Here is a 25,124-nt window from a genome sequence, read left to right as displayed (position 1 = left end):
CTCCTTCTGTGGGATGCTGGAAGGAGCAGCACACTCAGCTGGCTCTCCTTGGCAGTTTAGTGCTTTGTGATTGAAGGCAAAGGGAAAAAGGTCAAATAATTTGTATAAATGGGATGGCAGTCAGGAAAGTTATTCTGCAGGTGCTAGGCAAGGATCAAAGTTCTGGAATCATACACAGAGCCTAGCTGGAGAAAAACTCTGCACAGGAGTTGAGAAAATGTCACCTTTTCCATGGAAATGGAATCCTTCCATTGGGGTTGGGGGGAATGGGTGGGAAGGCCACCCGAGCACAACAGTCAACAGTCTGGAAAATACAATACCCAGTAGTGCATGCAATAATGAAACAGCTGCCTTAGCAATAACTGATGTGAGCTTCTTCATGGCTGTGATTTCTTTTCTCATACAAAAGCAAAAAAATGCCCTTTTATGGCAGGAGAAATCAGAAGTGTCTCTTGCAGCCCGCTGCTAAAGGAGTTTTCCCCTAAACTATGAAACCATCACTATTACTTTTTCACAGGTAATTACTCACTGCAGTTAATTTGGAGCCATATTCAAAGTGAGATGGAGATATCCTGCGTTGCCCTTTCCCCCTCAGTCTGCCTTGGCATTATTATCATTCCCTGCTCTGGTGCCCGTAGCAACAGCCAGTGCCATCCCCAGTACCCTGAGCACGTGGGAGCTGCTGCTGCCTGACATTTACCCAGCTGGGCTTGTCACCACGGGCTTTGCCTGCTGGGGATCACACCTCCCTAAGCCCCCCAGAGCTGAGGGGTGGGTGTGGGTAAGCAGCAAAATGTGTTTAGTGTCTGATTTCCTCAGTAACATACTTCAGGTTTGGCTGCTAGGTCTGCAGTGAGCTGTTCTGTGAGGTGCAGCTATCCACAAGCACTGTGTGGATATATCTATAAAAATAAAAATAAAAATAAAAAAAAATAAAAATAGACCACTTGAGTGAATTGCCTGCACAGGACACGAGCTGTGCAGTTTGCAGCCCCCTTTGGAAGCAGAGTCCTTTGGGCTGCCTTTGGCAGTCACGGTTCACAGGGAGGTTATGAAGCCTCATTGGTCATGTGGGCCAACACAAATTCCAGAAGTAAGCAAGGTGACAACCCCTGTCTTAAAAAACAAAAAAACAAAACACAAAAAAGAACCAACAAAAAAACCCCCCAAACTCCTCAAAGACACAGGACAAGGAAAAAATCCACCTATGCAATCAAAGGAAAACCAGCATACCTTCCTTCAGAGACTGTAATCACCTGCATCAGTACATTAAAAAAAGAAGGAATCTCTCACTGGAAGTCTTCAGTGCTAGAGACATTGAGAGTAAGATAAGACAGAAAATCAAGCCCAAGGTTATGAGGGAGGAATGGCAGCCCAGGCTGACACGTTCCTAAGTGTACAGAGAGCAAGGGGAGAGCCCAGCAGGAATGGGAGATGGGGACCGGAGGGGCAGAGCTGCTCTGTAAGTAAAGCTATGTATTAGAAGTGGCAGAAAGGAAAATGTTAATGAAGCACGAAAAAATGAGACTCAGTAGGGAAATTAGTGGAGGGGAATAAAAACCTCAGCAGGAGGAAAAGCAACACGGAGTGTTAAGCAAATGAATTGCACTGGAAGGGATCCCTGGATCAGGTTTGTGGTGAGATGTTGTTCATGGGGTTTGTTAACAACATGAGGGGAGAGGGGATGATGAGGCTGTGGTGAGCACAGCCCTGTGGTGTTGGCCATGTGGTGTTGGCCTGGGGGGCTTCAAAATGCGGGAAATTTGGCAGGAGCCTGTGCCAGAGTGGAGTGGGAATGGGATATCCGTGTCACTGGGGGATGGAGGCTCGTGGGAGGTGGGGTCGGTGCTGTGGGCTAAGGGGAGGCCTGGGACACCATTCCATCCTGCTGCCCATGAGGACAGTGTGGGATGGGGATGGAAGTGAGGCTGGGAACAGGGACAGGCAGCCTGGGTGGGAGAGAGAAGTGCCTGATGGTGATGGTACAGGCAGGGCTGCCTTCACTTGTCCAGCACTGCAGGGAATGGTGGGCAGCCAGGCCAGGACATCAGAAGCAAAAAATGGGGACTACAAAGTAAAAGTCAACATATTTTTGTTGAGAGACATAGAGCATCCTAAGGATTAGGGAACTTTTAAAGGACTCCTTACTGAAAAAAGTGTTTGGGGGGGTAGAGACCCTCATGTTCCATGTTCACAGGATCTGATAAAAGCCTACAGTGCTGCAGCTTTGCAGTATGAAAATGGGAACCTCTGGGGCATCATGTGAGTACCTGCAGCTAAAAGACCTAGAGATGCAAATGGTCTTTTCCCTTTATGTACTGATTCGACTTAATTTTTTTTTTCTTAATGTAGAAGAGGAAACTGACAAAACCAGGTTTTTTCTACCTGTTTTCTACATGCATGGTAAGTCATTGAAAGGTGTTTGTCTGCCTGCAAGGTCTTGCTGAAGAAAGGCTTTGAGCTTATCAGTAAGGTTAAAAAAAGGGGGGAGGGGAAAAGGAAAAGATGAAAGCAGCTAAGTTATAGGCTTGGTGCCTTTTATTATCTTCTGCCAAGGTTGGAAGACCATGCCAGCTCTGCCAGGTGTTTCAGAAGAATAACAAAAGCAGACATTAGATTGAGCCAATGTGCTTACAGCCACTTCCTTAGGAATCAAAATTCCTGAAGGAACTTCAGCAACTGCTTCATAAAATACTGCTCTGCTGCTGCAAAACACAGGCTGTTATAATTTAACATAAAGCTGAATTAATGCACATTGTCAAGCTTTATCTATTTTGACACCAATGATCCCGGTTCATTTTTCTTTAATTGCATGGTTCACAGGCTCAGCAGAGCAAAGGGCATGTGTGAGCATGTCTGGGGATGTGTGTGTTCATGAATGTACACACACACACAAGGAAGTCTTGTGTTTTATGCCTCTGTCTGTGTGCTTACTGCTATGCATTCATGTATCTAGCATTTATTCTAGCATACCTAATATTTTCTAATTTCTAATCACATATTTGTGGTTGGTAGGAAAAACCCCAGTAGTTTCATGTCTTATCATCTGCAGCTGGTTGCAGCCTTTATCTAAACATTCACTGTGGGATGCAGCAGGGAATTATATTGGCAACTGCCATTAATCTTCTGTGCAAAAAGAAGAATCTCCTACATCAGTGTTAGAATAAACCCATTTGTCTGGTGAATGAGGCACAACTAAAAAGTACCCTGATGCAGAAGCAAAAATCCTCTCATGATGATACTTTGATGATGTACTAGCCCACCTGAGGCCATCAGGAAGGGCATCTTTAGTGCAAACTGAACAGCAAGGAGTTGGAACAGTTTTAATTGAACAGTTTTAGTCTTATTTTGGGGCATGGTACCCGGTCTGAAGGAGCTCTAACCTCACACTGTGCCACAACACCACCAGTGTATAAAAACACTTTTGTGTAAATCTTATACACACACCACCTTACTTCTGTTCCTTCAAACACTTTGGGGCTCCACTCTGCCTCTTTTGTCCCCTGAATGACCATGCAAAGCCTGACCTGGTGTGGTCCAGGAGTGGTCCCTGACTGCTGTGCTCCCCAGCTGGACCACGCTGCCCCACAGCTCAGCTGGACCACGCTGCCCCACAGCACAGCTGCCCAGCTGTTTGCTGGCTGCCTGCCAGTCTGAGGAGAAGGAGCACAGCTCTGGGGTGAGCAGGGACGTGGCTCTCTCCCTTACACACAGCAGAGTGGAGGCAGTGAGCTGCAGCACTGGGAGATGTGGAGATGCTGGCAGCAGCTCCACAGCACACAGACATGAAAAGAGAGAAGATCACGTGTGCCAGGGACCAAGCCATCTTCTACAGCCTCATGGAGGTCTAACTGCTGGATTTACTAAACTGGTCCTTGACTTTTTACAATAATGTGTTCTTAAAGATTCTAATCTTATTTAGTATTGCTGATAATGGTCTGAAAGAGATTATGCATCCAAAATGGCCCTCTGTGTTGTTGGTTTGGGTCATCAAGTAGGGCATGTGTGAAGGAAACAAATAAAGGAATGCTGAGTGAATGAACATAATTTCTTGGTTTCCTGTTATAGCAATATATGTATATAATGATCTCTTTTTTCCTAATACTTGCTGCAAATTTAGACATACCAATAGGTTGGTGTGAGGATGCTATTATTTTGGGAGATGATTTTTTTTTGAGAAAAAAACGCTTCCATTCAGCAAGAAAGACAATAAAATACCATACTGTTGTTTTTTTCCTTTTCCTGTACCCTTTTTTCCTTTTCCTGTGCATGTGTGCACAGAGGGGCGTGAGGGGAGTGAGTGAAAGAGGAAAGCCTGAAAAGCAGCAGGTTGCTTATGTCAGCAAATAGGGAGAATTTGCTTGGACTCAGCTTTTTACAGGCATGTGCCAGCTATTAAATAAATGGTATATCCATTGTAATACTCAGATAATAGCAACAAAAAAGAAGTCTTTACATCTGGTAAACAATTTCCAAGCTGACTAATATGAGCCTTGGGTTGGCAGGCAGTAGGGGTTTAGGCAATAGGCTGAAAGAGCCCCTCATATTTGTGAAGTCCCACAGTTCACTTCTATGGCTCCAAGATTTCCTTAACTCTCATCCCTCCCTTAACCACAGGCGATTTTATACCAAGTTTTTGGCACTATGAGCTACTACTTACTTGCTGCAGTCATATTCCTCAGCCGCTGAGCAGTATTATCAGCTTATGGGGTTCATGTATGGAAATGTTACACCTTGGTTGGTCTCAGCAGGCCCATTTTTCTTCCACAGATTTATGGCACTTTCTAGCAAGTTGATATGCTTGCTCAGAGCCGAAACAAATTCCCGGTGAGCCTGAGTCAAGAAGGGGAAGATTTATTGTTTTTCAGCCTGACTGCACAGGTGTGCCCAGAGGCAGATGGGTCACAGCCAGAGAAGTGCCCAAGCTGCCTGGGCTGGGGCTGCCCCTGGTGGGTCCTGCTGCTCCTGCCCCTGCAGAGGGGCAAGATCCCATCCGTGCAGGGTGTCAGAGCTTCAGCCCCACTGCACAGAGCTGGCACCTGTCCTTCACTGCAGGCACCCTGCTGCAAAAGTGACTTGGAGATGGGGACTGGAGGGGCAGAGCTGCTCTGTAAGTAAAGCTAGGTGTTAGAGGTGGCACAGAGGAAAATGCTAATGAAGCATAATATATCACAGTAGCTTGGAAGCTGCCACTGGGCAAGGAGTGCAGGCAGCTCTTGCTGGTTGCATGTGGGTGGGTTTGGAAGCATTTGTGCTTCATGCAGCACTCCAGACACTGTGCCTGCTACGTGTACCCAGCCCAGCAAGGCTGGGGATGCTCTGCTGCAGGCACACCATGGAGTGAATCACACACACTGGCATCTGCAGAGTTTTTATGCATCCTGCACACCTTTGCTTTCCCTCTTTTCCCCTATCCTAGCTGAAATGACACTGGTGCTTTTTCCACTCAGCTTAGCTGTCCCCTTCCCTGGTCTCTCCTGCCCCACAAGAGCAGCAGAACAGAGCTGCCCACACAGCCCCTGGGGCTGGCAGGGTGTGCTGGGCTCCTAGAGCGCAGCAGCAAGCCCAGGGCTGGGCTGGGCTGGGCTGGGCTGGGCTAGGCTGGGCAGCACTCCCTGGCTGAGCAGAACAGGGTGTGCTGGGCTCCTAGAGCGCAGCAGCAAGCCCAGGGCTGGGCTGGGCTGGGCTGGGCTGGGCAGCACTCCTTGGCTGAGCAGAAGGGAGCAGGGGCTGTGCAGCAAGGACCAGCATGTGCTGGCTGTGTGACACCAGGGGAGCACAGGAGACCTGTGGCCTCATTGAGAAGGGAACCTCCAACCCCCCTAGTGATCCTGACCTGGCTAGCAGGGCCTCAGGATTTGTATCTATCATTATCTATCTATCTATCTATCTATCTATCTATCTATCTATCTATCTATCTATCTATCTATCTATCTATCTATCCATCCATCCATCCATCCAAAAGGTAGAGCAAACACTGTGAAGTCAAGGAGTCAAGGCAGCATGCTAACAAGGCAGACAAAATCAAAGAACTAATTTTTCTGCCCAGAGAGCAAAGGAAACACACTGACCAGTCCTTAAGGAGGGTATTTAGCTGAACATACATAAGGAAACCATTCCTAAGAGCCACTCAGGAACAGCAGGTCTGATTGATGGGATATCAGGAGTTGTAAATCATGGGGTCACAGGTGTGGGGGAAATGAGTGGAGCTGTCCTCCCTCTTGCTTAATTAAATTCAACAGTCATCATGGGGGGCTGCTGTGCTTTGTGGATTGTAGTCTTCAGGGAAGCCTTCAGTACAGCAGAGCACAGGCTGATTGACTGATGTGGGAGTGAATCCAGAGTAACTCGAGTCTGGGTGAGTGAGTACATGTGGGATGTGTATTTATTTCCTCAAGTGAATGAAATGAGGAAATTCCCACCTTCTCCTTCACTGTATTATCAAAATCATAGACAAACATATGCTGGCTTTGCCTTTGTATTTTATTATTTTTCGCCACATTATTTCTACCACCAAAAGGCAGCTCAAAGGCAGCATCGTGACACAGCTGAGTGGAGTCTGGGTATCAAAGCCTACACATTTCCTAGATAAGGGAGATGTGTGATCAGCCTCTCTGATGGGAGCACACACTGCCCAAATCCCCAAAGAGGGTTTTCCTAACATTAAGCCTGGTGGCAAGGAGACTATCGAGTGTTGGACTGAATCAATCTGGTTTGAAGGTCCTGTAAGGGATGAGGTGAGAAGTGTGGGGCTGGCAAACCCCCAAAAGCTTGGGGAGAACAGGAGGTTCACAACTTCAACAGGGGAGAAAACCCCAAACCAGGGAGAGCTGAGGCACTGAGGTGATGCCAGCAGGGAGTTTGGCCAGTGAAGTATGGCAAGGATTGCTGGGGAGATGTGCTGGGTGAGTGCTGAACAAAAACTCCTGCACCTTTTATATAACATAATTGCGTGCTTTATTGATATACACAGTAAAGCAGTATATAATACAATAGTAAGGCATATATTTGGTGAAATTTGGTATGTTGTGAAAAAATGCAGTAAAACAGAAGTTTATAAAAATAATTAGTAAATGTTACAGTGTTGGTGTTAAAACACAATATATTATGATATCCAAGTAATAAACCAGTACTGAGTAACGATGAAATAACATGCCATATGGTATTCATGTATTCAACTACACTGATTATGTTTTACAGTTTAATACTTTGTCATTATAAGGAATATGAAATAATTCCCAAATTATGCTTTAAAAAGCAGCAATAAAGCTTTCAACTTTTTAAATACTTTTTGACAGACTCACTCCAAAACTAAGATCTAGAAAGTAAAACAAACAAAACAAAACCCAGATGAAAACAATCGTGCAATCTCTTTTTTTCCTCCGTAATTTTTCTGAAGAGAAGGTTTAATGTATAAGGGGGGGGAAGAAGAAACCCATCTCTTTCTCAAATCACAATTTAAACCTTCTGATAAAAAAGGACATGAGAAATAGTGAGGGTTCCTATTGTAATCAAGTGTTAAAAAGCTCTTTATTAGGAAAGCAGAGGTTTGGGGGGGATTGTATTTTTTTTTTCTTGTAAATGATTAACGTTGTTGTTATTACTTAAACAATGAGACCTGGTCACACAATGGACACGTGGTGATGATGTAACATTGTCAGGAACACCACAAAACCAAAGTGAGGTAGAAATAGCATGACTAGCCATGTTCAATGTTAACTAGCATTCAAAATAAAATCTTTCCCAAGTTTAATTACACTTCATACAAGAAGAGGTAACAGATTTTTTTACTCTTGCAATATAAAGTCAGATGGTTGTGTTTCTATGTATTTTATGGTAAAATTAAAAGCTGGTTAAGAAAATGAAGTGGTAAAGCTTTTGCTGACAGCACCTCATACCCAAACCTCTCTCTCACAGAGCTGCAGTCAAGCTGGCTAATCTGTTTCTCTACCAGCTCCTCTTTTCTCACTTTATTGTTAATTGTGCAGGGATTACTTGTACAGAGAAACAGGGAAGGAGAAAGGACCAGGGCCTTTGTTTTGGTGATAAATATTCATGGAGCAGTGTGACTACCTTCACCTGATCACCATTTGAGGCAAGAACAGCAGTAACTCTTCCACAGCCTTTCCCAAAGGTGGCTTGCAGCACCACAGCTCCTTGGGACCGGCTGCTGCAGCAGGATGAGACAGGACAGTGGGAAGCTCTGGGCTCCTCTTCCAGAGGGTCGAGGATCTCCGTGCCCATTACCAGCACTGGCAGCTGGACAGAGCTCTCTGGGTACCCTACTTGTGCTTTGGGTCAGAAGCCAACCCCACAGGGGCTGGGGGGAGCATCTCCCTCTTTTCTCTCCTCTGCAGCAAAGGTGACAACAGGGGGAGAGCTGTCCCCAGCCCTGCTGAGCCCCAGGGTTCAAACCAGTAAGGCAATGTCTATGTTCCTTTACTAAAACTATCCAGGAATTTAGTCAGCAGAGGAAACACTGGCAAACAGGATGGTTGTTAACTTTTTCCTTTCCTTCTTTCTTCTGAGTTTTTTTCTTTTTTAATTGATTTTTTTTTTTGCAGGCTCTGTCATATAATGTGCTCTTTCATTTAATTATTGCAAACTAGCTGTGTAATTGCTAGTTGCTGTCCAAAACCAGGACAGTAAGTCATGTAATTCTTAGTTTTATTGGAAAGATAAAATGTAAGTACCTTCATTGGAAGTTCAGGTTTTTTGGTTATTTTTCTAAGCCAGCCCTAGTCAGACAAAACCAATGATAAATGTAAGGTGGCCATTCTGGTATCACTGCAGGAAATACTTTCCTTTTTTTTTTTCTTTTTGATAGGCAAGGAAAAGAACACAGGACATGAATCTCTCTGATACTGTTACAGAGCTGAAATGAAACTAAACAAATGCACTGCCTCAGTATATTTTTTTGTGGTTTTTTTTAAGGGGGTTTCTATAAACAATTATTTTTATAAAGCACACTTTAGTTTACAATCTTTCATTATAACTGTTATAAATTTTTTTTAAACAACCCGAAATGCGTTCCATATAAAGAAATGGCAAGTTATTTAGCTATCAAGATTTTACATGTAGTTCTCTTATAATTTTTGTACAATTGCATAGACGTGTAAAACCTGCCATTGTTAACAAAACAGTAACAGACTTAGGAAACTACTGAAATCTACAGTATAGTACCACTACCCTTCACAAAAATATAGATTTGTTTTCTTGTAAACTCTTACAGTCTAATCCTCTTTGTAGTATGAATATTATAAAAACCATGCGGAACGCCTGAAGTTGTAAAACACATCTTGCTATTCTAACACCTTGTCGTCGGTCATCACGGTCACTAAGGTTTCCATCGCTCTTCCCAGGTCATCTGCCATGTGGAAAAGGCTCCCTACATTGTGGCCTGAAAAAGAAAGTCAAAGAGGACATTAAACAAAGAGGATGTGGCAGCATGTGGATAGGAAACTTCACAGATCCGTCCGTCAATCTCCGTGTGCCGCTCGCTGCCATCCCCAGAGAGACTTCCAGAAGTCTCCTGGATGAGTCCAACAGGCTGGACCCATTAGCAAAAGCTGCAAGGTTTGTGCAACACTTTAACAGCAACACTGGCTTGAATTGCTATGGCAAACCACCCTGCAAATAAGCCATCTCCCCCCTTGTGATGGAGCTTCATCATTATCAATGTTCACCAGAAACAACAATTAAGTCCATCGACATCACAGAAAAGTTTCTGACTGATGCTGCAAGTGTTTCAACATCCAATGTTCTATCAAGGAGAAAAAGAGAAACAAACCCATCAGCAGTAATTAACTAAATCATTAAAGTCAAGAGATCTCAGCAGGATACCTGCAAAGATAGATATAATGATGACCAAACTAAGCAACTCAGTTCATTCAATCATTTTTAAATATCCTTTCCTTTTTGGACAGCAGTCCAGCACAAATAAAGATACCACAATTATCTGGAGTCTCCCTCCTGAAAAAAATATGACTGAAGAGGGAACATGACTGAGATCTAGCCACCCTACAAGATGAGCATACAAACCAAGGACTGAGTGTTCAAGATTTCTTGCAAGGACAAGAAGGAATGAGCAGACAGAAGGTCTTAAACCAAGCAGAAGGAATTATACTCCACACAGCACATAATTGTATTACTGCACTCATCGCCACAGGCTGATGTTGAGGCCAAACACATAAATGAGTTAAAAGCGGAGCTAGAAAATAATCCATGAAGATTTATTTAGATGCAAAAAAGTGCACGTGATCTCCAACTCAAGAAGTCTCCACGCTGCAGAGCGCCAGCAACTGAACATTTATAAGTGAAGTATTACTCAATAAAAGTGCACATCAGCCTGGCCTGTGGGGGTTTGATTTACTCTCTGGGAGCACTTGTGATAGAATATTTGTCTGGAGAAACACAGGAGGTACAGTGCCAGCTGCCCACAACTCTGGTTCACAGAAATGCTTTGTATAGTCTGGATGCTGAGTCCTCACCATGGTCCTTAAGAAACGAGGGAAGGACATGACCAGGACATCCAGGATACACCTTTCATGCAGTCCCTACCTGTAATGAGCAGGAGCCTGACTGACCACTGCACACCTACACGGTGGCTTCCCCTCCTGACACAACTGCAATAGGAATGAGCCTTCCCTGTGGGGAAAATCAGACTCACCAACCTCTTCTCAATGCTTCTGTGTTGTGTTAGTCATGTACTGCTGGCATTTCTACAGTAAATCAGAGCCTGGAGTGATCTCAGTTCAGCAGCTTTTATGGAATAGAAAAAAATTACCTTAGAACTATTCAGAGAACCATAGCATGGTTTGGGTTGGAAGGATCTTAGGAACCATCTAGTTCTAACCTCCCTGCCATGGGCAGGAATGCCACTCGCTAGACCTGACTGCTCAGGACCCCATCCAGCCAGGTCTCAAACACTTCCAGGAGTGGGGCATCCACAGCTCTGGGCAACCTGTGCCAGTGTCTCACCACCCTCAGTTAAGAACTGCTTTCTAACATCTGGTCTAAACCTGCTCTTTTCCAGTTTAAAATCACTGCCTGTCATCCTATAACTACCTGCCCATAAAAAAGTCCCTCTCTCTCCCTTTTATAAGCCCCCTTCAGGTACTGGAAGGTCTTCCCAAAGCCTCTTCGCCATGCTGAACAACCTCTTTTTTTTTTTTTTTTTTTTTTTTTTTTAAATTTGGTATTGATGATACAAAACTAGGCTGGATCTAAACAAGAACTATTCAAGAAGCTGCCCACTGGACAGTGAGCTGTGCTGTGACACAGCTTGCCAGATAGCAATACAAAAAAATACTCGGTTCTGGTATCTGGTGAGTTTGCTAACTGCACTAATGTGCAAAGAAACAGATGCATCAATCAGCAGTTTCATCCACACATCATAAATGTATAGCCATCCTATTCATCTGAATCAGAACCTTGTAATTTCCTCATCAGCATGACAAGTAACTGCATATGAAAGATTCCTGCCAAGTTTTGGTCAAAACATAGTTTATTTTAAAGTAAATGTATCCTACCACATTTATTTTAGCTGTAAGGGATAATCTCTGTCACTGGCATCACGCAGACTGAGATCAATCCAGCAACTTATACCATCACAAGTGAAAATCTGACAAAGCTGTATGAAATCAAGAACACCATGGGAGATGCTGGTGCAAACCAGCTGAGCTGCTGAGCTGCTCTACTCACCTGAACCTGTCTGAACTCCATGACTTTATGGGAACTCCCCTCTGGTATAACCAGAGCAATGCTGTGACTGGGTAGCCAGCTGTGAGAGGCTGCCCGTGGAGTGATGGGCTGGCATTCAGAATTTGCTGTGATTTGTTGTTTCTAGAAAACTCCAGGGCTTTTCAGGATTTCACCTCTGCTCATTCCCAGGAAGACTGATCACCCTTTTGTAGGCTTAGAACAACCTAGACTGCTAAACTGCATCCTTACAAATTAATACTATTTTGTTCTGTTAAAAAAGAGCTAGGACTAGAAAGAATAACTTCAACCAAAAACACACGCAAAAAACCTTTCAGATGTATGCCACAGTTGGTATAAACTGTTTCACTGTTCAGGCAATTGGAAGTCCTTATGGATCCACGAATCCCTAGTGGATATTTAATATTTAAAAATTACAGAAACGTCCAATAGTACTTTTTTCTTTATTTGTTAATTGATATAATATTTTTGAAATAACCATGCTTCAAATCTGATCTCCCTCCTCAAAAGCTGCCCAGATGCATACTGCAGTGATTAAGGAGATACAGCTCCCTCTCCCCCGCAACATCCACACTCCCTCTCCAGCTCAGGACTTAACTTCCTCTGCAAAAAACCTCAACACTCATGTCTTCTCCAGAGCCATCTGAGGTTAGAGCTCAGAGCGTGACCACACAGCACCACTGACTGCAGTTTGGGCTGACAGTGGACTGTAATGCAGCAGCAGGGGGACCGTGGTCTGCAGGACAGCCCTGGGATGGCAGGATGGGCCAGAGCAGCAGGTGCTGGCTGTGCTCCAGCCACACAACTGGCAGACCCTCACCTGGGTGTCACTGCACTGCCAGCAGGATTTTTGCCTGTCTTGGACATGGGAGTAACAGCCTGGTTAACTGAGACTGCAAAGAGCAGAGAATAGAGGACACGATGATTTCCTGGTACTGTATGTGCAATGAGGGCACCCTTCTGTCACGTCTGTACCTAAGTTTGTGTTTAAGTTCACTGCTTCCACAGGGTTCTGCTGCTGCCACTGAATGCTGCTCACTTGCCCTCTCTAGTACTGAAATGTAGGACACTGACATTTTTAATTAAGAAGCAAATGAGAGAAATACTGTCCTAAAAGCACTTAGAAAAATAAAAATCAGAACCTTCCATTATTATTCATATATCTAAAGTAATGCTATCAAAGAAGGCATTAATTCCATTCTTCTTTTTTAACATTAAAGCTGAGAAAGTATTATCCATGCTTGAGGCACTGAAAGGTTGAAAAGTGCTGTTATGTAAGAAAAAAACTAGCAGACACTTTGAAATGCAGCAGTAAAGCTCCAAATGGACATGGACAGTATTAACTTCACCTTATGAAATCCACAGCTGCCATTTGCTTGGAAAGCAGAAGACACCTATTTCTGCAGACACTAACCACCTCACTTCTGGCCACACAGAGATGTGTTTCACATCTGCTGAATTTGCTTCAGAGACTCTAATGGAATCAAGGCCCATGGGTGTGGGCACAGTAACAGAATACCAATCTTATATTACAGCTTGTCAGAAAAATAAATGTGGAACAGTCAAGACTTGAAAGAGCGGATGGAAAGTAAATTGAGAAATCCCAACACAATACAGAGCCTTTTCTAGCAGAAGAGATTTCTATCCCTTTCCTGACAAAAGAAAAATCCTTCCTGTTGGTGCCTTGGGTTTTGATACCCTTATTCATATGGAGTAATGCCACAAAATCCACGGGATTACACACAAAGACAATACCGAATGTGAGTAATGGAATCAAAACCTGGCCAGGTGGGTTTTAAACCACAGGATCTGCCTTTGCACATACAGACTCACACCTGGAGCAGAAGCTGTTCTATACCTTAGCTCATACTCTTCATAAGCAGGTGGACAATTGCATTTTATATTCAGCTCTCCAAGTCACCAAGGATCCTCTGGAACCATTAGTGAGCACAAACTCAGCCAGAGAGCACAGAGCAGTACACAAGTCAATTTTTTAGGGTTAAACTGCTGGAATCAGATCAGGTAGAACATGCCATTTTTTTTTCTGTTAATTACTTGTATTGAGTATGTCCTCTAGAGAGGAAGCTTTTTTCGAGTAATATGCATAAATATAAATGAGGATAGTGGAAATCAATGACCTGTTTTTGCTAAATGGGACAACAGTTCTCAGAGTATATGAGCTCAGAACAAGCAGGGCTCAATGTGAGGTATTTTCCATCAAATTTATGGATTTGTACAGTCTGCTGATGCCATCTCAAGCACCCGTTTTTGATCTATATGAGAGGACTTGCCATTCAAGGACAGACTTAATCTGCACCAAAGGTCTTATACCTTGAAGCAGCTGAACCTGCCCCAGCACCTACAGATGAAGCAGACGACCTCTGTATTTCAAGGCACCATATCAGGACAAATCTTGGCTTTCCCAGGGCACCCTGTCAGTGACTGGGGGTTCACAGCAGCTCTGTTAAGAATGTTTCCATGAGCCCCTCCCTCTGTACCAGCAGAAATTTGCAAACCAGGTTACCCTTCAATTCCTGCCTCATCCACGCCAAGTGTCTTCTGTGCAGAAAAGGTCATTTCACAGCTACTGCAACTGCACTCAGGCAGTCGCTGAATATTTTATCTTTAATAATAATTTTCACTAGAAATTCATCTTTCAAACACTGTGTCTGGCTGGCAAGTGAAGAGCAGCTTCAGAGAGGAAAAATCAAGGCTCTCTGGAAATGCTTTCAAAGGAGCTGTGACAGCACAGTGCAAAACACTTTCCTCCCCATTAATGAGCAGCGACACACAAATTCACAAATTCCAAAACCTATTTGGCATCAAACCAACCGTGTCCAAAGAGCACAGTGAAAACCATGGCCCATCTGCATTGCTGAATGCAACACTGTGGAGCTGGTGAATGTTAGTAGCATTCTTCTTTCTGCAACAGCACATCAGGAAATTAAAACACCTGAATCTCTTATACCTCTCAACTCTCATATTTCTAAAGAAATATTAAAAAAACTATTTAATCACTGGAGATGTGGTTGGTGTACTGGGTCACAGATGCAAATACTGCTGTGAGTTTGTAAGCAGAACAGCAAGAGACCCCAGTCTCCCCTGTTGTGCTTACACACAAGAGCAACAGAACATAAGTCAGTGACTGCAGCATATTTACTGACAACATTTATCATTCAGAGGCTAAATTTCAATGTATTATTTTCTCCTCCCCATTCCTGATTTTCCACCTCTGGGAGCACGTAAGAAAATGCAGACCCCTGAGCTGACATTGTCTGCACTGAAAGTTGAGAGGTACACCACTGTTACAGCACACACGCGAGGAATGCACTCAGCAAAACCAAACAAAACCCAAAGCAAAATCAAACCACCCCCACCCTTCACCAAACCCAAGCAACCCCGTGCTGTGTCACACACATGCTGGGCACAGAAAGCAAGCTGTGACAAACAGAAGCCATGGCAGTGAGCCTGTGTCTCACTAACCTCTCTCACTGGCTTTCCAGGGGCATTTCCTCCTTTAGGAACAGAGAGAGGAAGTGGAATAATTATCAGAAAGAAGGAGAAAAAAAAACCACACATGAACATATATTTTATACTGTAAAAGACACTTCAATTTCCATTTAGAAATTTAACATTAAAAAATGCATTTCTGCTTAAACAAAGACCAAAAGTGCACTGAAATCCAGTGATGCTTCTGAGCTGATTTATTCAGTTCTGCAACCTGTGGCTTGGTTTAACTCTCAAAAACACTTGAGAAAACTACTTACACAACTCACACACCTGTCAGTTGAGAATAAGGACTGCAGACAAGATCTGAACTCACTTTCTGAGCATCCTAATTAGCAGAGTTGAATACTTCCAGCAATCAGTGTGATAAAAACATTTTCCCCCAATGTCAAATTAATTCACCCAGACACTTTACATTGTATTGTAGCCTACATACACTAGGTAGGCATTGATATACATGCCTATGTGTACACACATATTTCACACCTACAGAAGTACACTGGAATGCAACATGCTCACATTCAGGATAGATATATAGCAAAATATGTTTGCAATATGCTGACCTGCAAGCATGGTAGAACTGAGGGGGCAGAGGGAAAAATAAGAGAAAAAAAGTTCAAGTAAAAAAGGGAAAAAAGAGAAAGTATCTTATAATGTTCAAGTACTAACTTGGAAATGGAATCAATAATTGGTTTAGCTGCAAAGATGCTCCTAACAAGCCTTCACAGAAGCCATACTTTGGTCATGCTGGTTCTTCTCAAACACTTCTCATAGCATATTTGTTTTCAGAAAAGGGAAGCCAGGTGTTACTCAACAGCAGAAACACCCCTTTGTCCACCTTTCCACCACACAGCCAGTCACAGTCTCCCTGTCCCCAGAAGCAGTGTCCCACTGTCACTGTCCCACTGCTGGCAGCTCTGCCAGGCCAGGCTTGCAGTTCTGGTGAGAAAGTCACAGCAGCAGATGCTGCAGGATGATCTTTGCCCCAGAGCTGCTGTAAATGATGCAATTTTAAATTATGTGTGGGACGCTGAGGAGGGAGACAGACACATAAGGGAGAACACACCAGTCAGCACAACAGTAACCTAATTGCTGTCGAGTTTTCCTCTATGGCAGACTGTAGGAGAAGGGAAGAGAGGCAATAAACAGTTTTATGGGTATTTTACAAGCTGCAGAACAAGGGCCAACAGCAGAGCAAGGCAGAGCAGAGGCAGTACAGGAGAGGAGGAGAGGGCAGAGGAAGGAATGGCATCACTGACCAGCATGGCTCTGAGCCACAGCTCCCACAAACTCCAGGCAATGGAAAGGGCTGGGGCAGCCTCTGAAGGCCTGGACAGCAGAAGTTACCATTTACAGAACAGAGGAACTTTTAGTCCCTTCCTGCCCCTCTCCCTCTCCCCAGCAGCACACTTCCTACTAAAAATGATAGCAAAAAGTTCAATAACAACATGCTCTGCACAAGGGTTTTTATTCTGCTCCTTAGTGAAATCTCAACTCCAGTGATGTCTGTACCACACGTGCTGGTGCTGAGAGGTGTCACTTCAGTTCTAAGGACTCCACCTCACAGGCCTGCCCAACCTTCTAGGACTTACATGTGTGTCTGCACAGCCTGAGACCTCCTCTGGCACTTTTATCAGGAGTCACAAATTCCCTAAAAATGCTGTCCAAAAGAGGAGATGGGAATATCTCACCAATATCAATCATGTAACAGAAAATCCTTGGAAAGGAAGATTCAAAATCTATTGCATACTTTGGTCATTTTCTCAGGAAGAGCCCTGGGGTTTAGGTCAGCTTAAGGACTGCAGAAACTGCAGCACAGTACAGCCTGGTTTGAAAGAGTCCTGGAGCAGGAATGGGACCCAGCAGGAGATTAGCTTGGGTCCACAGTTTAGCTTGGGTCAAGAAGAGAAAAGGAACTGCCTACAAGCAAAATAATGGATTTCTTAAAAAACCCCTTCCTGTCTGCACAAGCACCTACAACTGCAGCTACACAGTGTTTAATTTAAATCTACACGAGACAGACTGGATTCTGCTTGAAAATGAATGCATTTGAAGGTAACTGGGGTAGCTCAGCACCACACAAAACAGCTGGTGAGGACAGTCTGTGGTGAGTAATCAGCCCCAGAATTTGTTAAATGCAGCAGATCCACGCTAGTACAGCAACAGCTAATTTCTTCTGGAGGAAGATTAAAAAGGGTTTAATGGATTTTACGTTATTTTCTTCTTTGCATATGAATGAATGCCTGTTTCTAAGTTTTCAGGCAAGGGGTATGGTTTGGCATAAATTGCAGAGGAAGAAGATTGTCTATATTGCTGCAGTACTGGAAATTTGTGTTCTGTAAGGCATCCAAATACTGATACGCAATCCGTGGGTGCCTAATTATCTATTATTTCTGCTCAAATCAACATTTCCTGCCCTTACAAAATAGAAGAGTTTTTCTTTTTTTTTTTGGAAAGCTACATGGCATTGCATCACAGGCAAAGGTACACAGCAAGTGACCACATCATGCCTGAAAGCAGAGGCACCACCAAAAACTTCATGCAGGAGTCTCTGCAGATCCAGGTCAAAACAGAGAGCACAAAGCAACAACTGCACTGCTCCTGTCACTGAGGGGAGATCTGGGTCTGCAAAGAGCCTTTCTTCTCAAAACAAAAAAGAGATCTGTTGAGGTTTTATTAAATGCATTACCATATTCTCAGTTTACACCAGAACTTGCCATTATAAAACAGGGAAGAAACTGGTCCAGCCCACCACTGTCCTAGCTGCAGAGAGACTCAGCCAGATCAGTTCTGTTGAGCAGAAGGGGAGCAGTAAGGGATCTCAGACCTGGGCTCACCGTGGTGGGATCCAGGACCTCAGCACAGGGAAGGTGACACAATCCAGGAGAAGCCAGGGTATCCCAAATGGCGGAGTATTTCCAGAATACTCCACAGTACAGTAACTCCAGGGTAGTCTTTCACTGACTCAGTAAAGTGTGAAAAGAAAAGTCTGCATCATAAGACATTTTGATGTCAGAATAAGAGAAACTGCATTATTTGTAGTGCTGAAAGTTGCTAGTTCTACTTAGGATGTTAGTCCCATTCATGACAGAGCCTGGCTGATGCACAAGTGAGAGGAGAAAATGTGACTGGTGTGTTTTAATGTGACTGAGATAAAAATAAAACTCTTTTTTAGGAGTGCTATTCTTAGTGCCATTCATTTATTGCTGTGGGATCTTGTAATTTCACTGCACCACACCACAACTGTGTTAGGCAATACCATGCAAAATTGTGAGGAGCAGTCTCTGCCCAAATGTTCTCACATTATGTCATGGCCTCTTAGCTCTTTTAAGCCATGATGGTCTCATTTGTAATCAGTTTTGGCTCCCACTTCTTCACTATCTCCCAGCAGGGGCCCAGCATTGCAAATCAGTGAAGCTCTCTCACCAGCTTCAGCTAGTTCAAGAGCTGCCCCTAAATACCTCTCTGAGCTTCATTCACAGAATGCATTTGCCATGAAACCGTAACTGCAAAACTCAGCCTGGTCCACCAAGAGAGCCACCTGAACTGGTCCAACTTGTCCATCCTCAGTGCTGCAGGAGAGATGAATTTGGCTTTGAAAATCCTGCCAATCTTACTCTCTAACCGTGAGCCAATTCCCTGGAGATTTAGTAGTTTGGGCACAAACACGGCGTGAAAATGTTTTCCTCTGCGGCCCATTATTGAGCAGGGTCAAATAAACCACTGAGGTGGCATTTAATGGTAGATTTCCACTAAATGTCAGACCTCTGGCTTTGACATCTGTTTTGAGTTAGCACAGCAGCTGTTTGAAGCAGCTGCAGCAGTTGTGAATTTGCTGGGAGCAGCAAAGTAAAAGAGGAGTGGATGGGAAACCTTTTAGATTAAAAGGAAAGAAAAATTCCTTAAGGACAGCAATCATCAGGTATTCAGCAGAATTCCTCTCTCCAGAAATTAAACAGCTTTTGGCACCAACAGCCAGCTGTGCAAGAAGCAGGGAAGTCCTATTCTCCTTAAGAAATGCCAAGAACTGCCAAAAGGTTAAACTGAAGAAACAAACAAATGAAAAACCCTATAAAAAGTGTAAGGTAGGTAAGTTGTTGCATCTGAGGTCTGCTGGTACAGGTCCATGACACAATCTGTTTTGCATGTGCTTCTCTAAAATACATTCAAAATGATGCTATGAAGCCTTGATGCCTTTTTAAAAACAACTTTGTGCAGCAAAAGCTTGAAAAATATAATTTTAAGGAATATAACTCCAGGTGAGTGACAATTCATTGCCTTGTTTCAGAATTCCAAAATAAGAGCCACTATTCGTTTTAGTAAACTATTTCCCTATCTGAGCAAGTCTTACTCTTCAGGTGCTTTTGACAATATTTAGGCTAAATATGTCTGTGATGCTCAACTACACACCTGTGCACAAAAGCATAGAAATTCAGTCCTTTTCTCTCTTCACTGCTTGTTCAGCTCTGAACTTTTCTCACAATCAAAGCCTTCAAAATCCTGTTTGTTATTGTCACATTGTTCTGAACTCCTCCAAGCTGTTATTTTAATAGCAACAGGACACCCCGAATTTTGTCCCTGATTCAAAAGGCCTGCCACTCCCTCTGCTGTGACATGCTGACATTTAGTTTGAAATTTAACACACTTATTTTTACAGGCCACAAAGAAAACATTTTTTCATAAAATCATTATGGTTGTAAAGAACTTCTAAGCCCCTTGAGTGGAACTGTTAACCCAGCACTGCTGAGCCAAACCAAGTCCTCAGGTACTACACCTACATGTCTTTTAAATATATCCATGGTTGTTGATCCAACACTTCCCTGGGCAGCCTGTTCCAATGCTTGACAACCCTTTTCCTGAAGAAATTTTCCCTAATGTCCAGTTTAAACCTCTCCTGGCACGACTTAAGGCCATTCCACCTTGTCCTACTGTTTGACACTTGGGAGAACAGACCTTGCCTCACCTTGTTTCAACCCCCTTTCAGGTACTTGTAGGGTGATAAGGTCTGCCCTGAGCCTCTTTTCTCCAGGGTAAACAACCCCAGCTCCCTTTCTTCTACCACAACCTATTTCTGAAAGGCAGACTGGGACAACTGCATTTCTGATATCTGACAATTTCTGAATACTACTTAATATGAATCAATATAAAAAAAGTATTGTTTATAGATATGTGCTATTGCTTGTTTATTCTGCTGCTCCTGAACACCTTCCTGAGACAGGTATTCACACCTCTAACATGAGATTCATTCCAACTTGTACTTGGAAAGAAACAAAATTCACTTGCACCATGTCTGAGTCCTTAACATTATGCTCTCTTCTCAGGCTGCTTTGCTAAACCTCTTTCACTCTTCTGCAACTGCACTTTGATCTTCTGTTAAAGATTAGAAATCTGAGATACAGATTACACCTCTCAACAGCAAAAAGGTTCCTGATTCAGGAGTTTGAATCAGCGCTGCTTCCTTTTCTTCTTCCTGCAGTCTTGAAAATTTTAAATCAGAGATGCCTGAGGAATCTGACTGACCACAGCACCTTTCATGTCACACTGAAAGTCTGCATCAGGCTGCAGCACGTCAGGTGTTGGATGTAAACTTTGTGTATGCAGGTATCAGTTGAATATAACTGAATGATTACATTGGAATAGAAGAAAACTTCAGTAACAGAAGTTTACATGAGCTCTCAGCAGCCTCTGTCAACTAATGAACAGAAATTCACTTGCACTGGCTTTAGGACAAACTATGTCTTACAGAGAGCCTGACCATTCCTATACCTCAGCCAAAAGGAATTACACTAACCTGGCACTCATGCAAATACATCAAAAGATATATGCAGAACAGAGAAACATAATTAAAGTGCTAATCTCTTTAGCCAAAACCTGGTACAATTCCCAAAAAATGGAACAAGTTTCTCTCCCAGCTGGACTAATCTTTTTGTGCAGCCCAAGGGAGGGGAAGAGGCAGATTCTGGCTCAGCCTGGCAGTGCCTTGGCCAAGACCTAAAAGCAAAGTCCCGAGGGAAGCCTGGCTCCACTGGGCTCTGCCTGTTCCTGCTGCTGCTGCACCAGGAGCTCCTCTCGTGCCTTGGCTGAGGGGTCTCATGTCAAAGGCTGTGCCCCCTCCTCACTCACAGCCCTCCATCCAGCTAGAGAGTATTCTTGTTCTCTGTGGCTGCTGGTCACACAGGGAAGTTCATAAGCCACAATACCTTTTGTGGATGCTTGTGATCATCTACTATGTTTTCAAGACAGTTACTGAATGAAGAAACAAAATAAGGGAATACATTCTTTCTCTCTAGCCAAATGATCACATTTGGCATCCTGAGAATGAAAATCTGAAGCTACAAGTTAATTTACAAAATTAAAATATTATCTGATCTTATCAATTTCACTTCTTTTTCCTACTAGGTTTTATATTCTCTCAGTTTATTTCATGAAGCTTTGTATTTTTTACTAATAAGATGAAGAAACATTTTCTATTCTCAGTGAGCAGAAGGTGATGTCTAACAGACTGACCTCTACCTATTTATTCTAAACAAGAAATGAACCACTCTATTTCAAATATCTCATTAAATTTAGTTTCACAAATTGCTCCTATTTCACTGAAAATGAAGCTTGTTTTTAAAAAGAAACACTGCCAGTGTCATCACCTATGAATACAAATTAGATATCACATTTGGTGAATATTTTTACACATGGGATACCTACCTCTAGACACATGTGCCTATGCAAGATCTATGTACAGCATATTTACACTGATTGTCACTAATAAGAAAACACTGTGTACCTTCTGTACAAAGCAACTTTAAAAATAAATTCATTTTAATCTACATAGCAATATTAGGAAGATTTTTAATTTATTGTCTCTCATAGCAATTATCTAGGCAAAACAAGGGCTGGACATAAGACTTTTTTACATAATATTGAGGTGGAGCTGAGTGCAGTTGAAAATTTATTGTATTAGACTTTACTCAATGATATCTTTCTAATTATTCCATCTTTTGATCTATATTATGAGATCTTATACAGTTTATATTGACTTTTATCCCACTGCTCACAGATAGTTTGTACTGAGAGCTGAACTTGCTTTGAAAGCAAAGGATGGAGAAAACCTGATTCCACTGAATGTTTAGTACAATGGTTAAAGCATTTATCTCCTGAAGAAGAACCCCTGGGTGATGTGTGAAACTTCTGCAAGGACCCTGCAGGAAGTCTATGCCCCCAGAAATCCACTTATCAGGCTGGCAACACCAGGGTTTTCTCTGGCCAAGTGGCTGAGCCTCTTTTCACAGCAACAGCCAATATCCCAAACTTCCTATCTCCTGCTAGGAATCTCAGCCATTTTTCTTGGCAGCAGAGTATTTTCTCCTGGGCTCAGAAGAGAGTTTAAATGAAAAAATATTGGATAAATAAATTCTGGTAACACAAATGCCTATTTTTAGGAAACAACAGGGACGAGATAAATGGAAACATTGGAAGAAAGGCTGTACTTGTTCATACAGCCACAGCCTATGCTGCACAAACAAGCATCCCACTTGTTTCCCTTTGTGCCTCTGGACCTGAGGGCTGCATGGTTGAGAACTCTGACTTAGAACTCTATTTCAAACCACAGTCTTGGAGAAGGATAAGGACAGAAGGAAAGCTGGGATAAAAGGAACATGGCAAAAAGGAAGCAAAGAAAATGCTTGGGGAAGAAAGAGTCTCACAAAGGCATTGTCTCATCCACATATCTAGCTAGGGCTACCTGTGGAGGTAGCTTAAGGTAAGGAGGAACAGGCTGCTCCTCCACTCTAAACGAGACAGGTTTCCCTACAGCTATTGTTGAAATGAAAACAAAGAGCAGCAAAAAGCCTGAACCAAAACACAACCCCCTGAAAACATCAAGGAACAGAAAACACTTTTATATTCTTCCCTCTCATCTGCCACAGGCAGCAGCGCTCACCTCTGGAGCTGGGGAAGGAGTTGTTGAGCTGCTCCATCACTTCCTCCAAACCTGTGCTTGTGTCCTGGGGAGGGCTGAGCAGCTCATCCTCACCTGCAAAGCAAATCCACACCACTGCATGAGAGCCTGTGCTAACAGTTTGTATTGCCCAAGTCCTCCTCAAAGCTAAGGCTGTTCACTCAGACACATATTCTGCTCAGTGTACAATAAAAATTTCAAAGGTGAATTTTGTTGACTGTTACTGTTCTCTTTCTTTATAAAGATCCAAGGGAATCTAAACGAGGAATTTGAGACAATTAACACTATTTTAATTCATAAAAAGGGATTTAAGAAATCGACTCTGATAAAAAAAAGTAGGGTAAAATGTCTGCTAGGAACATCCAGTTCCATAAATGACACTCATTTCAGCTTCTCTTGTTCTATTAATGGAAAAAGAAATTGCTGTTGTGAGTGCTGCTGTTGAGCAGCTTTCTAATAGAGCTGGGTTCATGTTGGCACTGCTTTGCCTAGCTGTGCAAATCAGTAGAAACCCAGATTCTCATCTGCATCAGTATTAATATTTCTGACAGTTTAATTGCATCAGATTGGCGCTCCAAGAACACTCAATTGTACTGTAAAAGGGTTTAGCAGCAGTTTAATAAAGCGAAATACATTTCTGCCACTGAATAATTTCTATAACCTGATTATAGGGCAGCAGCTTAATGGGAAACTCAATACATTTTATTTTTACTGGATTTTTTTTGCTCATGGTTTCATATAACTGAAATCCATATGTTGTTTTTAATGCAGATCCTGGCCTCCAATATAAATAAAGCATCTTGAAAATGAAAAACCTAAAGTATATACTTTAAGTGAGATTCTCCTCTTTTACTAGAGGTCTTTTATCTCTATAAAAACACAAAAGCAATTTTGCCTGCTGTAATAACTGAGTTACATACTTCTTTTGAAAATTACTTAATGGCCCTTTATTCTAACATGTCGTGCCCTATTTGAGTAGGAAACTGATTTTCTGTTAACATTTACATTCTTTAAACGCTGAGGTGCTCCACGCTAGTGAAAAACCTAGAAAAAAGGATATGAAAGGAGCATTTCAGGGCTGCCTGTATTTAAGCTGGGAGTTTAACAAGAATTATTCTGACCAAGAGTGATTCCTCCCACTCCAGCACAAGAAGGGATAGAGTGTCTGCAAGAAGCACTTAATTCATATAAATGATGGTCTTTGTATCAGCTTCTTTTATTCCATTAATGGTCTAAAAATAGTTGCTGAGGCTGCTTGCAGTGTGTTCAGCTTTTGAGTGGTGCTGGGCTCACACAAATCAACTCACACCATGAGCTGCTTTCACATCAGGCATTGCACTGACAGAGGTGTCTTAGCAAAAGCAATGCCCTTGCAGCCTTTGCTGAATGTCAAGGTGAAAACTCAGAGCGAGATCTCACTGCTTCAACCCAGCCTGAAGAAAGCTTCCTGGTCCTAAAGAGCTCAATAAAAGGGCAGTGGTTCTGCTGTCCTGGCCAAGAACTGAAGACAGGTACCAATTTCCCAATGTCCTCGTAAGTGCTGATATAAGCTGCACTGCCAACCCTCAAAAATGTTATATTCAAAATGTATTATTTTATTTTTTTTCCTCATTTGGATAATTTTTTTCTGAGCATTTTCTTGTAAAGGACAAAATAAGCCATCAGTCAAGCAACTTGACAGAAGTAAAGATACCTTCAGAGCTCAGTCTCCTCTCCTTACCCAGAACAGCCTTCCCCAATTGTATTTCTACAAAAGGTTTAGAGAGCTAAGTGAGTCTGAAATATTCTGGTGGTACCTGAACAAATTAAAGTTCAGAACAGCCTCTTTCCTCATACACTTCAGAGAACCTCCTCTGCTGCTACCCTGCTGGGGGAGAAAGGCCAGGGATAAGGACTTTCCCACTGGGACTCCATGAGGAGAAAAGCAGAACATTTCTGCTTGCCC

General features: G+C 42.9%; 1 protein-coding gene across 12 annotated transcripts in view; it reads right to left on the bottom strand.

Annotated features, from left to right (window-relative positions):
- Window positions 1-6,933: 6,933 nt before the first annotated feature.
- DMD (dystrophin) overlaps window positions 6,934-25,124 on the bottom strand; it is a 1,159,435-nt gene continuing 1,141,244 nt past the window's right edge. For 9 of the 12 annotated variants that reach the window (XM_039714180.1, XM_039714179.1, XM_039714182.1 and 6 more), the window contains 2 exons: window positions 23,162-23,254; window positions 8,780-9,400 (listed from right to left, as the gene is read on the bottom strand). In XM_039714180.1, coding sequence (XP_039570114.1) covers window positions 9,303-9,400; window positions 23,162-23,254 — 191 coding nt within the window. In that variant the 3' untranslated portion in view covers window positions 8,780-9,302. Of the gene's footprint in view, window positions 9,401-15,204; window positions 15,237-23,161; window positions 23,255-25,124 lie in introns of all 12 variants that reach the window. The other 3 variants (XM_039714187.1, XM_039714190.1, XM_039714191.1) reach the window with 1 other exon arrangement.

Source organism: Passer montanus, unplaced genomic scaffold (genome assembly GCF_014805655.1).
Source record: "Passer montanus isolate IOZ18808 unplaced genomic scaffold, ASM1480565v1 scaffold3, whole genome shotgun sequence".
In the NCBI taxonomy this organism is placed as follows: Eukaryota; Metazoa; Chordata; class Aves; order Passeriformes; family Passeridae; genus Passer; species Passer montanus.
The sequence above is the reverse complement of the archived record's forward strand: the minus strand, read 5'-3'. Positions and strand labels throughout refer to the sequence as shown.